General features: G+C 37.5%; 1 protein-coding gene across 4 annotated transcripts in view; it reads right to left on the reverse strand.

Moving 5' to 3' along the window:
* HERC2 (HECT and RLD domain containing E3 ubiquitin protein ligase 2) overlaps positions 1-16,623 on the reverse strand; it is a 273,851-nt gene that overhangs the window by 243,979 nt on the left and 13,249 nt on the right. For all 4 annotated transcript variants that reach the window (XM_077774615.1, XM_077774617.1, XM_077774614.1 and 1 more), the window contains exon 3: positions 15,734-15,848. In XM_077774615.1, the coding sequence (XP_077630741.1) occupies positions 15,734-15,848 (115 nt within the window). The remainder of the gene's footprint in view (positions 1-15,733; positions 15,849-16,623) is intronic.

The raw sequence follows: 16,623 nt of genomic DNA on the forward strand, positions 1-16,623 counted from the left end.
AGTCTGTGTCTCCCTCTCTCTCTGACTTCCCCTGCTTATGCTGTCTCTCTCTCTCTCTCAGAAATAAATTAAAAAACATAAAAAAATTTTTTTTAATTATTAAACTACCCTATGACCCAGCAATAGCACTGCTAGGAATTCACCCAAGGGATACAGGAGTGCTGATGCATAGGGGCACAGGTGTCCAGTGTTCACAGCAACACTTTCAACAGTAGCCAAATCATGGAAAGAGCCTAAATGTCCATCAACTGACAAATGGATCAAGAAGATGTGGTTTTTATAGACAATGGAATACTACATGGCAATGAGAAAGAATGAAATATGGCCATGTGTAGCAACATAGATGGAACTTGAGGGTATTATGCTAAGTGAAATAAGTCAGGCAGAGAAGGAAAGATACCATACATTTGCACATATAAGAGGATTAGGAGGAACTTAACGGAGGACCATGTGGGAGGAAAAGAGGAAAAATAGTTACAGAGAGGGAGAGAGACAAACCATAAGAGACTCTTGAATACTGAAAACAACCTGAGGTTGATGGGGGGTGGGGGACAGGGGAAGGTGGGTGATGGGCATGGAGGAGGGCACTTGTTGGGATGAGCAGTGGGTATTATATAGAAACCAATTTGACAATAAACTATAAAAAAAAAAAAGCCTTCTGGGGCACCTGGGTGGCTCAGTCGGTTAAGTGTCCAACTTCAGCTCAGGTCATGATCTCACGGTTCGTGGGTTCAAGCCCCGCGTCGGGCTCTGTGCTGACAGCCAGCTCAGAGCCTGGAGCCTGCTTCAGATTCTGTGTCTCCCTCTCTCTCTGACCCTCCTCTGCTCACGCTGCCCCTCTCTCTCTCTCTCTCTCTCTCTCTCAGAAATAAATAAAACATTAAAAAATTTTTTTAAGTCTTTCAAAATAGAAATCTCAAGACCTAGAAGGCTTCAATGGAGAATTCTACTAAATATTTACAGAAGAAATCCTATAAATTCTGTAATACCAATTCTACAATTTCTTTCAGAAAATGGGAGGAGGAACATTTCCCAGGTCATTTACCAAAACCAGACAAACAAAAGTACAGTTGACCCTTAAACAACACAGGGATTAGGGCTGCCAACTCCCTGCCAGTGGAAAATCTGCATATAACTTTTTGACTTCCCAAAAACTTATTTACTAATAATAGCATACTGTTGACCAGAAGCCTTACTAATTATATAAAGTCAATGAACACACGTTTTGTATGTTAAGTGCATTATATACTATATCCTTACAACAAAGTAAGATACAGAAAAAAACATTAGGAAAACCCTAAGGAAGAGAAAATACATTTACAGTACTATGCAGTAAACTATCTGCATATAAGCAGACCCACACAGTTCAAACCCATGTTGTTCAAGGATCAATCATACAAAATATAACAACTATAAATAAATAGCCTTCATGAGCACGGATGCAAAATTCTCAAAAGAGTATTAGTAATACATATAAATAATAATACACCAAAACCAAGAGGAGTTTATCCAAGGAATACAATGCTGGTTCAATATTTGTAAATCCATCAATATAACCCCCCACAGAAATAAGAATCACTTCATACTATCACTTAATACTATCAATTGATGTATTAAAAACTTCTGGTAACATACATCATCCATTCAGGATAAAAGCTCTCAACAAATTAGAAACAGAAAAGAACGCCTCAACTTATAAAGGGCATCTACAATACCCCACAGTTTATCACACTTTAAGGTAAAAAACAGAATGTTTTTCCCTTAAGAACAGGAACAAGGCAGTGAACAAGAACAGGAACAAGGCGCTCTCTTCACCCACATTTGACACTATACTAGAAGCCCTAGTTAATACGATAAGGCAAGAAAAATTGGGAAAAAATGATAAAAATTGTTCCTATTCACAAACAACACGATTACCTTCATGAAAACCCCAAGAAATATTCTATTAGCACTGTCTAGGGAATTTAGCAAGGTCATAGGAGACAAAACCAACACGTGAAAATGTAACATATGGTATCATCTATATATTTTCTACATAACAGATATAATGTAGAGACATACTACATATTAACATACAGTTGGAAAGCAATAAAATTTTAAAACATTTACAATAGCTCCAGAGAAAGCAAATACCTAGGTACATACTAACAAAATATAGGAAATGTATGCAGGAATACACAATCCTGATCAAAGAAATAAAACACTACCTAAATAAATGGAGATATACTATATTCATGAATTGAAAGACAAAACACAGTAATGATGTTAATTCTCCCCAAACTGATCTATAGATTTAACACAATACCAATCAAAAGCCCAGCAAGTTTTTTGTAGATATGAGAAGCTGATTCTAAAATTTATATGTAAGAGCAAAAAACCTAGGATAAATAAAACAATTATGAAAAGGAACAGTAATGTTGGAAGAATCAATTTTAATACTAGAAAGCCACAGTACTAAAACCAATTCTAATACTATAAAGCCACAGTAACCAAACTGTGTGGCATCAGCAAAAGGATAGACACATATCAATGCAACAGACTGGAAAGTCCAGGAACAATCACATACAAATGAAGTCAATTCATTTTTTATAAAGTACAAAAGCAATTCAATAGAAAAAAAATAGTATTAGAAAAAAATGGATATCCATGTGCAAAAATAAAAAATAAATTCAACCCAAACCTTGAACTTTATACAAAAATTAACTCAAAATGGACCAAAGGTCTAATAATAAAATAAACAACTATAAAACTCTTAGAAGAAAACACAGGAGAAAATCTTTGTTACCAGACAGTAGGCAAAAAAATTCTTAGACAGGAGCCCAAAAGCACAATCCATAGAAGAAAAAATTATAAAATACACGATTAAGAGAATGAAAAAACAAGGTACAGACTGAGAGAAAATATTTACAAATCATGTATCCAAGAAAGGACCTGTAATGAGAACACAAACCATAAAAAAATTCTCAAAACTGAACAAAAAGGAAACAACCTAATTAACCAATTAACAAAAATTGTGAATAGAAACATCATCAAATAGGATGTAAGGGTGACAAATAAGCACATGAAAGGGTATTTAACATGTGCCATTAAGGAAATGCAAACTAAAACCAAGATGAGTTCCTAATACCTAGTTATAAGAATAGCTAAAATTAAAAGTACTGGTTATGTTTGCACATATAGGTGGATTAGGAGGAACTTAACAGAGGATCATTGTGGAGGAGAGGGGGGAAAATAATGGGAGGGAGGGAGCCAAACCACGAGAGACTCTTGAATGCTGAGAACAAACTGAGGACTGATGGGGGTGGGGAGAGGGAAGGGGTGATGGGAATGGAGGAGGGCACTTGTTGGGATGAGCACTGGGTGTTATATGGAAACCAACTTGACAATAAACTATTTAAGAAAAAAAAAGTACTGGTAATACCAAGTATTGACAAGTAAACAGAACAGGCACTAATGCAGTGCTGGAGGGAAGGCAAAATAATAAAGCCACTTTGAAAGAAAAACATGGCAGTTTTGTATGAAGTGAAACATACACTTACCATATATAGCCCAACAGTCATAATACTAGGTATTTGTCCTAGAGAAATGGAAACCATATCATGCAAAATTTGTACACATATGTTCATAGCAGATTATAATTACCAAAAAAATAGAAACACCAAAATGGATAAATACCATGGTACAAATTATGGAATATTACTCTAATACAAAGAACTACTGGTACACAATATGAATGAATCTTAAAGATACAACTTTTAAACAAAAGTAAAAGATACTTTCTATAGTCCTAAAGAACCTCTAGACACTATATATCACATATATAACTAATTAATACAAATCAGGCTTTGGCAAGGATCCTGAGTGACTTATCAAGAACGAGGGAAAGCAGCTGGAAGAGCCTGGAAGAAGGCAATGAGCTAGGTCCTGAAAGCTGGAGCAGGACATGGCCTTGGGCCGGAAAGACATGAGGAAATGTATTAAGGATGAGGGGAAACAGTTTGCATCTGCAGTAGATCTAACTTTCTATCTTGACCTGAGAAACTAAACACTAATTTAAATAAGTGATTTACTTAGCCCCTTATTTTAACCTAATAACACAGGAAGTGTGAGAAAGAAGTAGAATCTTAAGAAACAAGATATGTTTAATTTAGAAATTATACCTCAAAAAGCAGGATATTAAGGGAGGAGAGGGGAAAAACAGCTAATGAAAAATGAAAATAAACTAATGTGCACTACATAGTTTGGCATCTAGCCAAACAATATCCTTTTTAATCTTTACAAATGATCTTTCAAGGAGGCAGGCTTTGCTGTTTCTCTTTCACAGAGAAACATGGTTCTAGCCATGGAAACAGAGCTGGGACTAGAACACAGTGTTGGCTCTAAATGCTAGGCCCTGGGTTTCCACTGTGGGGTCCACTGACAGAGCCAGAGGCCAACTCGAGCCCAAGTCCAATTTGTATTTGACCCAAAAGCTAAGAAAAGATTTTACTTTTTCTTTTTAGAGAGAGACAGTAGGCAAGAGAGCCAAGGGGCAGGGGGAGGGAGAGAGGGACGGAGGGAGAGAGGGAGAGAAAGAGAGAATGAATCCCAAGCAGGCTCCAGGCTCAGGGCTCTACACAGGGCTCAATCCCACAACCCTGGGATCATTATCTGAACCAAAACCAAGAGTGAGATGCTCAACTGACTGAGCCACCTAGGTGCTCCATGATTTTATGTTTTTAAATGATTGAAAAATAATCAAAAGAATAATACTTTGTGATATGAACATTATATGAACTTCACATTTTGGTCTGTTAATAAAGTTTTATTGGCACACAGCCACATGCATTTGCTTAGTTTTTCTTTGGCTGCTTAAGCACAACAGCTGCAGGGTCTCATACTTACCACATAGTTATGGTCCACAATGCTTAAAATATTTACTACTTGACCCTTTACAGAAAATGTGCCAACCCCTGCCTATACCATTTTACAAATTTTACAAATAAGAATATATAAATGATCATTTTAAACTTGGTATACTGGTCATAATCTCTTGTCCAGGATGAAAAGCTTTGACAGTCACCAGGAAGCAGACAAGAAGTATCACTAAGCATACCTCAAGTTTTATTCTCAGGAGCATAAATGAGAACATTTACAACAGCAAAGGCAGAATGAAGTCACTGGAGGTTAAGAAAACAACAGAGAAGAATAATTAAAAATAATTAAAACAATAAGAAGAATTAGCATGACCAGTTCAGAGACAACATCACATTAGCTTCAGTACTTATCTGCTCTCCTTTTTATGGATGCAGGGTTCAAAGTTTACAGACAGAAAATAAACAACACAAACTGCCCAAACACATCACAAATCATGGAAAGCTGGGAAGAATGGGAAATTGGGAGAGTTGACCTTCCTAAGGACCCAAGGCCATATACCCTGAGGGGCCACTGAAGGGGGATATCCCTGCCACCTGGTCCCTGAAAATGGAGTTAGGGGAGTGCCTGGGTGGCTCAGTTGGTTAAGCATCCAACTTCAGCTCAGGTCATGATCTCATGGTCAGTGGGTTCGAGTCCTGTGTTGGGCTATGTGCTGACCACTCAGAGCCTGGAGCCCTCTTTGGATTCTGTTTCCCTCTCTTTCTGCCCCCTCCCCTGCTCATGTGCATGTGCTCACACACTGTTGCGCTCTCTCTGTCTCTGTCTCTCCCTTCCTCCCTCTCAAAAATAAACATTTTTTTACAAAGAGTTAAAAAAAAGAAAGAAAGAAAAGAAAGTGGGACTAGGACTGGGTGAACTCAAGACTCTAAGACATTCCTGTCCAGTTATAGTGAGGAGGTTTTTACAAACCATCCAAAATGATTTCCACTCAAATCACTGTATCCAGGACCTAGAGAAGGAGGAGTGCCAAGGTGAAGGCTTGGCACCCAGGGGCAGCAGCAGCCTAGAGGCAGGAGGCACTTCTGTGGGGGACACAGCAGGAGGGGTATGCCTGTAACAGCCTTGGGCCACCATCAAGAAGATCAGCATTTCACCATCCAAGAAGGGTCACTTGTGTTTTGTTTTTACCTTAATCACTGCCTTTAAGAAAGCTTGTTCACTATCAATTGCTTCTGAAAAATAGACTGTAGGAGGGGCACCTGGGTGGCTCAGTCAGTTAAGCCTCTGACTCTTGATTTCTACACTGGTAATGAGATCTCATGGTTCGTGAAATCGAGCCCCAGGCCTGCTTGGGATTCTCTGTCTCCCTCTCTCTCTGGCCCTCTGCTGCTCTCTCACTTTCTGGCTCTCATTCATTCATAAACAAATAAACAAATAAATAAGTAAATAAATAAATAAATGTAGGAGAAAACTACAGGTAACTAAGCATATTACTGAGGGTTCTCCATAGAAAGAGAACCAAAAGAATGTGTAGGAGAGGGAGAGAAAAGGAAAGAGGGAGGGAGAAGATATTTATTTTAAGGCACTGGCTCATACAATTATAGAAGTACTAGTCCCAAATCTGCAGGGCAGGCTGGGAGACTGGAGACCCAGGAAACCATTATGTTAATTTGAGTTCAAAGGAAATGTGGAAGCAGAATTCATTCTTGCTGGAGATCAGTCTTTTTTCTAGTCAGGCTCTTCAATTGACTGGGATAAAGCCCACCCATATTATAGGGCAATCTGCTTTACTCAAAGTCCATGGATTTACATGTGAATCTCCTCCAAAAAAACACCTTCACAGAAATATCCAGAACAGTATTTGACCAAATATGTGGGCACCATGGCCCAGCAATTGATACATAATTTAACCACCACATTAAGGGTGCCAACTAATCAAATACTAGTTAAAAAGAGATGCTGTATATTTTTTTTTCTTTGGTATGACACTGGAGTTTTTTTTCTATTTACAAAGAAGTTCAATTTTAAGAGAGATCAGATGTGACAACTTTCTAAGAGAACACAAACACATGGAGGGACTCTGGGTTGGGGGATGGGCTAAATGGGTAAGGGACATTAAGGAAGACACTTGTTGGGATGAGCACTAGGTCTTATACATAGGAGAGGAATCACTGGAATCTACTCTGGAAATCATCATTGCAGCATATGCTACCTAACTTGGATGTAAATTAAAAATAAATAAATAAAAATAAAAATAAAAGAACACAAACACAGAAGTGGCCATTCAAATTTCCCTTGATGGTCTTTTGCATTATAAAGATGCAGTGCAATTATCTCTTGTGTTCTAGCTCATTATTAGTAATGTAATACATGAAACATGGCAACCTTACAATTTAAAGACTTCAGCAGAATAAATAGATACTTGTGTTCATTTAACAGGAAAATTTAATTCTCAAGTAAAAAAGTAATCAAATCAGTAATTGGATTTTAAAAGATGAGAAATAAAATTAAGGAAGAATACGGAGAAGGATGGATAGTAGAGTAAAAAAGCTCAAAGCATTCACTTGAATGACACAGAAAAGGTCACTATCTTCTGTGTTCCATCCTTCTTAGGAGAATTTGTACACTCATCGGCCTGACGCTGAGAGTACTCACTAATTCATGACACAAATTACTTACTTATGGAATTCCTCCTGTGTGCCAGCACTCTGCTCAGTGCTGGGGGTACCATGGTGAAAAAACAGAGCTTGTCCCCACAGGTCAGAGCCATTACAGAGTTGTTACAGGCAGGGTGAGGGATGTGAATGTGAAGGCATAGAAGGGTGAGGGGATGTGAACAAGGCACAGGGCCTTGGCACCTGACCTCAGGGACCTTCCCTGGAAGCTTCTTGAATCACTCACCCTATTCTGTTTTTTTTATATCTGTTTGCTTTCTGCTACCATTTTGTTTTTTATTGGTTGTCCCGAAGAAAAATCTCTACTACTAAATAAGTAACACTTTTACACACAGAATTCAAATTCACATAATCCCTTGCAGAAATCCAACTGACAGGAGAATTCTGGTTAAAAACAGCTCTATGTCCATTCCTTTATGTGCTACCACTATGGCATACAACAGAGCACACGTTTTCTAAACAGTGGATATGTTTTCTCAAGAGCCTAGTTGATCTGACTTTTCTAAACCTCCTACATGAGTTTTACTCATCAGGTAACCTGACATAACTTATATATGTTTAAGATTGTGAAAATATAAGATTACAGATTCACTCTCATTTAATTATAAAATTCTGACAAACTTTTTGTATCAACAAAAATTATGTTGTTCCATAGTATATTAGCTTAAAAACAATACTTTAAAGATATTTTCCCCAATATTAAATAGATTTAATCAATAGCTGGTCTGTAAACCACTGAACGAAAGCTAAGAATTCTAAGTCATCAGTCACCAAGAACAGGTTAATAAATACAAGCACACATGCCTTCCTCCCTTACTGCTACTATAACGGCAGGCTGCAAAAACTATTTTGCAACTCTTAATGAGCATGTGTTTTTGTTCATTAAACATGTAAAATGGCTGCACAGTTTGCATTCCTACAGCACTCTGGAAAAGAGTATGGAGGCTCCTCAAAAAAATTTAAAATAGAACTCTACTATAGTCCAGCAATTGCACTACTAGGTATTTATCCAAAGGATACAAAAATGCTGATTTTAAGGGGTATATACACCCCAATGTTTATAGCAGTGTTATCAACAATAGCCAAAGTATGGAAAGAGCCAAATGCCCATCAACTAATTAATGAATAAAGAATGAAGAAGATGTGGTGTATGTGGGTGCACAAGTGCACACGCATACACACACACAAACACAATGGATTACTACTCAGTGATCAAAATGAATGGGATCTTGCCATTTGCAACATGGATGGAACTTATTATGCTAAGGAAAATAAATCAGTCAGAGAAAGACAAAAATTATATGATTTCACTCATACATGGAATTTAAGATACACAAAAGATGAACCTAGGGGAAGGGAAACAAAAATAAGATAAAAACAGAGAGGGCGGCAAATCATAAAAGACTCTAAAACAAACTGAGGGTTGCTGGAGGGAAGGTGGGGGGGGGATGGGCTAAGTGGGTAATGGGTATTAAGGAGGACACTTATTGGGATGTTATATGTAAGTGATGAAACACTAGGTTCTACTCCAGAAACCAATGCTACACAGTATGTTAACTAACTTGAATATGAATATACATATTTACATAAATATATGTATATACACATATATATAAAACATGCAAAATGGGGCTCTTGTAATGTGAACTCCAGAGCTCTCCTAAAATGTTTTAACACCTACTTCGCACTTTTTTATCTATAGTATAAATAAAAATATATATCTGGTTTCAGAACTTCTGAAACCCTTGAATTTACTGAAAATAGGCATGTCTTTTGTTATTCTTAACAAACCCCTTTCCACCACACCAGAGTTTATGCTAATGAGTTGACTCAGGGTTGGGCTTCTAGATAGTCTGAATGTGAACGGGTTACCAGAAGGACCAAACAGTGATTAGAGAGTAAGAACTATCAACCCTACCTCCTGATCCCAAGAAAGGAGGGGTGACTGAAAATTAAATTATAAAAACTTAAACTATAAGATTGGGGAGTTTTCAGGTTGATGGACACTTGGATGTGCTGGGAGAGTAGAGGGACCAACAGAGGGCACATAAAAGCTCCAAGTCCCTTCCCCCACACCTGGCTCTATGCATCTCTTCCATTTGCCTGTTCCTGAGTTGTATCCTTTATAATAAACTAAAAAACATACCTAAAATGTTTTCTTGCATTCTGTCTGTGGTTCTAGAGAATTACTGGATCTGAGGGGAGTCATGGAACCCCTGAATTTGTAGTCAGCTAAGCAAAAGTCTGAGAAGTCTGGAAATCCCATTTGCGGCTGGCATCTAAAGTGAAGGTAGTCTTATAGGACTGAGATCTTAATTTGTAAGGCCCGAGCTAACTCAATAGTTAAGTGTCAGAATTGGGCTGAATTGCTGAACACCCAGTTGATGTTGAATCACAGAATTAATGTGAAAAAACATGTATTTGATGTCAGGAAAAACACACACACTATCTGAATTAGAAGTTAACTTCATTCAGGGGCGCCTGGATGGCTCAGTCAGTTAAGCATCCAACTCCTGATTTCAGCTCAAGTCATAATCTCACAGTTCGTGAGTTCAAGCCCTGCATCCGGCTTTGCACCGGCAGAGCAGGGCCTGCTTGAGATATTCTCTCTCTCTCTCTCTCTCTTCCCCCCCCTCCCCAGTTCCCTCTCTCTCTCTCAAAAATGAATTTAAAAAAACTTTAAAAACAGAAGTTACTTAATTTGGATAAAATAATATGGATGGTTGAGATTAAATCAGAAAAAAATGGTGGCAGAGAAATATAAATATGTATGTAAGACAATGAATGTATTTATCAAGGAAAAAAAGATGGTTATTTTTGTCGTCAGAAAAATGTCTAGGTATGCCAGAACATGAAAGAAGATGGTAAGAGGCAAGTGACCAGATATGGTAAACTGTACAAGATTCCTGAGAAAGTGAACTTTATCTGCCTTGGTTTACAAAATCTGTAAAAATGTGTCAGAATTTACCAAGTTGATCAATAAATAAAAGTATGAGCCCTTTACTACCAGACTGGGCTTCCTCTCTGTAACCACTTCTCCATGCCAGCCGGGAAAAGTCAGAGCACAGCCATTCCTCTTGAGCCCAGGTCAGACTCCTGTAAAAGCTGTTTGATACCATCTTCCTAGGATCAGACTCAAACTTCTGAACTAAAAATTATCAAGGTGTTTTTACATCTCAATGATCTTTGTCACTTTTCCAGATGACCAGAATAACAAACATGGGCTACCACATCACAGAATTCATGATGAAATGCTCACAAGCAAGAAGAAGGCTGAACATAAAATTAAGTAGAGCTGTGATTATTCCTTATTTCTTTATTATCTCACCACTATCATTAGAGTTTCCCTGTGCTCTAGACCCACAATATGGGAAGAGCCAGCAAATCAAAAAGAGAAAATTAAGGTGCATAGATTAATTTCATACAAGTAGAATGTTATATAAACTAACACTCTGCAGTTCTCAGAACAGTGAGAGACCTTACAGATGCATCCATGCCTCACTGCCCTTGCTATGTTCTAACCCCCAGGGTAGACAATAAACAAATCCTCACATACAGCCATGAAGCCCACCCTGCCAAGAATTTTACTTTTGTCCCTTCTGATACTGTTGCTAAGTATAATCAATTAATCAGAGCTTTATGTCTTATCTGCTTCCTTACAAAGGTGAAGGCCAGAAAAAGTTCTTCAAAAAATGAGAACAAACACAGAGTCTCAATGGAACTACCAATCCTGTAGAGGATAGACTACAGCAAAGCTGACATCACCCCTGCCAGTAGACACCAGGCAGACTCCCAGAGGTGGGTTATGCTTTCCATAAAAGACTCAAGATCCAAAGCAACAAGAATTAATTATGGAGGACAGAATAAGTTTATGAGGGAAATCTAATTGTGGTCATCTGCTCTGGAATATGGTTGGTTTTCTTTAACATTCTTATTTCCTAAGCAGCACATGAGGAGGTTCTTTTCCCTTCCACTGCATCTCTAACTCCCAAAGCAATAGACTGTGCCTATAAAAACAAACACAATATACTGTTTGAAAAGCAAACATCATCAGTGGGACTTTGGAAACACATTAGCAATGCAAATTCCCAGGCCCCATCCCAACTCCAAGGAATTTGAGACTCTGGAGGAAGGGCCAGCCACGGGTGTCCAATCAAGCCCTCCAGCTAATTCTAAAGAGCAACAGAGGCTGAGACCCCTTGGGCTAAGGAATCAGGATTTAATTCTTTGAGTTCCCACTGCAGGAGGACAGAGTCTTCATTAATTTTCCTAACATTCATGGCCCTTTGTGCAGTGGCTTTCAAACTTTAAAGTATAAACATGTCATCCGGGGAATGTGTCCACTACATCAACAGTCATATTTCCCAGGATTTAGATGCAGCAGGGCACCTGAAAGAGTACATTTCACTACAGTCCAGCACAACACACTTCTGAAGCTTCCTGCTCACTGCTCCCTGTTGCTCCTGCACATCCACTGCCAGTCTTGCTTTCCACAGTCCTCCACCTGGAGGCCAGTGCCCACTTCTCATGCATGAAGAATACCACCATCCCTCAAACCCAGACCATGTCTTCATAACTGTTGCTCAAACTTCATCCAACACTATGCCTGAACTGCTCACACCCTGCATGTGGGTGACATAACAGGGCTTTGTCCTCTATTAAAAACCTTGGTATTTGTTGTTGTTGTTTTTAAATATTTTTATTTATTTCTAGGAGAGAGAGAGAGAGAGAGAGAGACAGCGTGAGCAGGGGAGGGTCAGAGAGAGAGAGAGAGAGATACAGTCTCTGAAATAGGCTCCAGGCTCTGAGCTGGCAGTCAGCACAGAGCCCGACGCGGGGCTCGAACCCACGAACCGCGAGATCATGACCTAAGCGAAAGTCGGACGCTTAACCGACTAAGCCACCCAGGCGCCCAAAAACCTTGGTATTTGGATGCCTTCTTTTTTTGCCCAAATAATCATGAGTTATTGTGAGAGAAAGTCCACATTTAATGGTTTTTTACAACTCTAAAGAAAAGCTATAAAAACAGCAGGAAAGCTGCCAATTAACACCTGGCAACATTCAAGTACAAATAAATAAATAACTTATCTCTGAGCTCTTAAAAACACATAAAGACTACTGACCACAAACCCACATGCAAACAAAACTCAAAACGATTATCACACTTATATACAATATGAACTCTTCAGTTCCATGGAACTGAACTATAAGAATTTGATCCTGTTGTCAATACATGACATTTGTAGTATAAAAGAAATAGCACTGAAACTTTCTCAAGAGGCCTGGCTTCAATTTCTAGCTCTGTCCCTGTTATTTGTGCAAACTATGGCTTCCATTTGTTGGTAGAGTTGAAGATTAAAGGGAATAATGAGAAAATACTTTCAAGAAAAAATACAGCAGCTAAGCAAAGTAGTGGGTAATATTTCTACTATTTCTACTATACCTGCATAGACTAAAAAGGTTTACAATAAATTAAAGAGCTCATGCTTAAATTCTTCATTCAAGGCCAGCCCTAAACAAATATAGAAAATAAGCTTAGCATATCTTTTAGTAGCCTCTTAACTTTCTTTTTTTTAATACCCTATTCCCTCTTCTACTTTCTGTCAAAAAAATAAATACAAACAACCCTAAATAGGGTGTTAATTAGAAATGTTCACTTGAAAAAGTATGAGACTATAATCCAGCCTGTCTTTTGTGGGGAAGGTCCCCAAAAATAAACATAAAATTGTACTACATGGGAGGCAGCTTTTTCTCAACAATAAGACCAGTAAATTTTACATGAATGCAAAAGAAAGAAAGCTTATTCCAGGAGAAGTAGAAATTATTAGAAGCCAGTATTTCCCAGAAATAAACCATGGAAGAATTGAGCATGACAATAAAAACCCATTCTAGCACGGCTGTTTGTGAAGAAAGAAACTGATTCTTTCCCAAAGTATGTAATCTTTGATAATACAGCAAAGAATACTGTGTATCTAAAGAACTCTAATCTGGGGCGCCTGGGTGGCTCAGTCGGTTAAGAGTCCGACTTCAGCTCAGGTCATGATCTCACGGTTCGTGGGTTCGAGTCCCGCATCAGGCTCTGTGCTGCCAGCTAGCTCAGAGCCTGGAGCCTGTTTCAGATTCTGTCCCTCTCTCTCTCTCTGACCCTCCCCTGCTTGTGCTGTCTCTCTCCCTCTCTCAGAAATAAATAAAACATTAAAAAAAAAAAAAGAACTCTAATCTGTATTTTCCTCGTAATTGGCTACACTACTACTGACATACATAGTCTTCTAAATGGAATTTGGTTTATATAAACCTATCTGTGAAAAAAGTACTTTCTTTTTTTTTTAATGTTTTATTTATTTCTAGGAGAGAGAGAGAGAGACAGCGCGAGCAGGGGAGGGTCAGAGAGAGAGGGAGTCACAGACTGAAACAGGCTCCAGGCTCTGAGCTGGCAGTCAGTACAGAGCCCGACGCGGGGCTCGAACCCACGAACCGCGAGATCATGACCTAAGTGAAAGTCGGACACTTAACCGACTAAGCCACCCAGGCACCCCGAAAAAAGTATTTTCTAACAATAAAAAGCACACACCATACCACACCTAAAATAGAAACTTTTATTGAATACCAAAAAAATGATCCCCAAAAAACTATTCAATCAGAACCTACATAAAAAGAAAATATTATGCTTTACTTTCTAAACATATGACTTTCAAAAGAAGAAAACATATTAATCAAACATAATAAGGGTATACTTTGAATTTTTCCACATAAATAGTTTTTCTCAGAGCATCTTTTAGAATGAGTATTTCATAAAAAACATTTTGGGAAACAATGTTTAATTCATTAACAAATACTAGAAGGCTGGGAAGAAGGGATGGAAAACTTTTCTTAAAACATACATAATGAACCACTAAAACTACTAAAAAATTACAGAGTGAAAGACGCCAGACATAAACGAGCAAACTACTGCATCATTCCATTTACATAAAGTTCTAGAACAGGCAAAACAAATCAACAGAAAGATAGATCAGACCAGTGGTTGCATCTAGAAAGTGGGGTCTAGGAGGAGCCAGGAAGGGACACAAGGGGATTTTCTGAGTAAGAAGTGATGTTGAGAAAAGTTTAGGTTACACATGTTACATGTGTCAAAACATGTGGAATAATAAACTTAAAATATATGCATTTCATTATGCATAAATTTTACTGAAAGACAAAAAGCTAAACTGAACTCAATCAAGTAAATGATATGCATGAAGTAAAGGAGCCAGGTAAGATGCACCAATGGACAGAAGATTGGAGATGCACAAATCCCTGAGATTAAACAAGTGAAGAGAATCACTTGTGGTAGGATCTATGGGGTGGGTCTGCGGCTGCTCACTATGTAGATATTTCAGTTGTTCCGGGTGTATGGAAATTTTCACAATGAAGTGCAGGATAAAAAAGAAAATTCTACTTGCTGCTGTAACCCAAAAAAATATACCAGCATTTTCCAGTGTAATTTCAAACGGACATTATCTCAATTCATTCTACAAAGAGAATAAGAACTAATTTCCAAAGTAAGATATTTATCCACCTTGATGGCTTTTAAATAGTGGGACTGACAAACTTCAGCAGATCTCAGGTAGGTTTTTGAGATTCTACAGGTCTGGGGTGAGTACAGGCACCCATTTCTTTTTAAAGACTCAACAGTTTCTGAGCCACCGCCAAAGTCAAGAACAACTAAATGACAAGAGTTGTGTTGACTTTTCGTAACAACAGGCCTAAACAAGAGTGTTTGCTGGTATTTCCCTGCAAAATGAAATAAGTGGCCAAGTACAGTCCACAGGCCAAAGGTTCCCAAAAAGTGTTTTATATATTCCATAGGAGAGTCATATAGGAAAAATTTCAGGAATAATTATTTCCCCTCAATCTTATAATAATCACTATTTATAGTTTGACAAGGCAAGATATATTGTAAAATTTAAAAGAAGAAATATTAACTGGGGAAGGACACCAGAGCAAGGTAGCTTTGCAATGAAAAGACCTTCATTTACAAACAACAATGAAATCCACGTAGCTCATAATATTAACTATAATTTAGACAACAATCACCAAAATGAAAACAAAATTTCAGAGTTATGCTCAGATACTCCTATTCCCATTGCACATTCCAAAATTTCTATAAAATACAATTTATAAAGGTCTTTACAAAATGAAAATTACTAGTGAAAGGTCCTTACCTTTTCTAGAAGGAAGCTCTCCATTCTGGTTTAATTCTGTCCCAGTATATACAATTTCTCCATCTTTAACCATTTCATTCCACAGGCCACAGAGTCCATCTCTTGTGAAAGCAAGCTGGTAATGATAAATAATAAACTTACAGAATAATTATACTCCCAATGCAATTATTAAAGAATCAGATTTTTAAAAATCTCATTTCCCCTTTTTTATTCAATCATCATTTAATAAAAATCATCCCAAAATATAAAGTTAAGTGAAAAAGGCACAGTGCATAATAATATACATACTATGCTAACTTTTGCATAAGACACAAGAAAAAAGACACACACATATGTGCTCTGGAAAGATACACCAGAAACAAATAATAATAATTACCTACAGGGAGACAAGGAGGGGAACATGGGCAGTAGAGATGAAAGAAAGCAAGATTCTGAGTAAACCCTATATATTTTTACTTATGAAACATAGCAATGATTTTGATCTTCAAAAATTATAATTAAATATAAAAAGGCAAAATCTACAGCTGGAAACAAGCAAATTAACTTATGTTTATCACAAAGAAAAGCATCTCAGGGGCCTTTTCAATTGTACATCATTAGTCAGATATACTCTAAGGGAAAAATATCTTAAACTTTACTCAATGGTCTTATCAATAATTGTAATATTGACATTAAAATCTTAAAACTACCTCATATATATTGTATGATATAGCAATGTTAACATAATAAAACATGCTTATAACAGTTATGTTAGTATTATTAGAACCAAACGTTTTAAGTATAAATGAGATAAAAATCAAGCACATTTTTTAAAACAAACTGAACTGGAAATCTCAATATGAATTTATATTTGAATATATGTGCTTTGTTTTGGAAAGGACTTAGAATCA

Source organism: Crocuta crocuta, unplaced genomic scaffold, assembly GCF_008692635.1.
Source record: "Crocuta crocuta isolate KB4526 unplaced genomic scaffold, BGI_CrCroc_1.0 scaffold469, whole genome shotgun sequence".
NCBI lineage: Eukaryota > Metazoa > Chordata > Mammalia > Carnivora > Hyaenidae > Crocuta > Crocuta crocuta.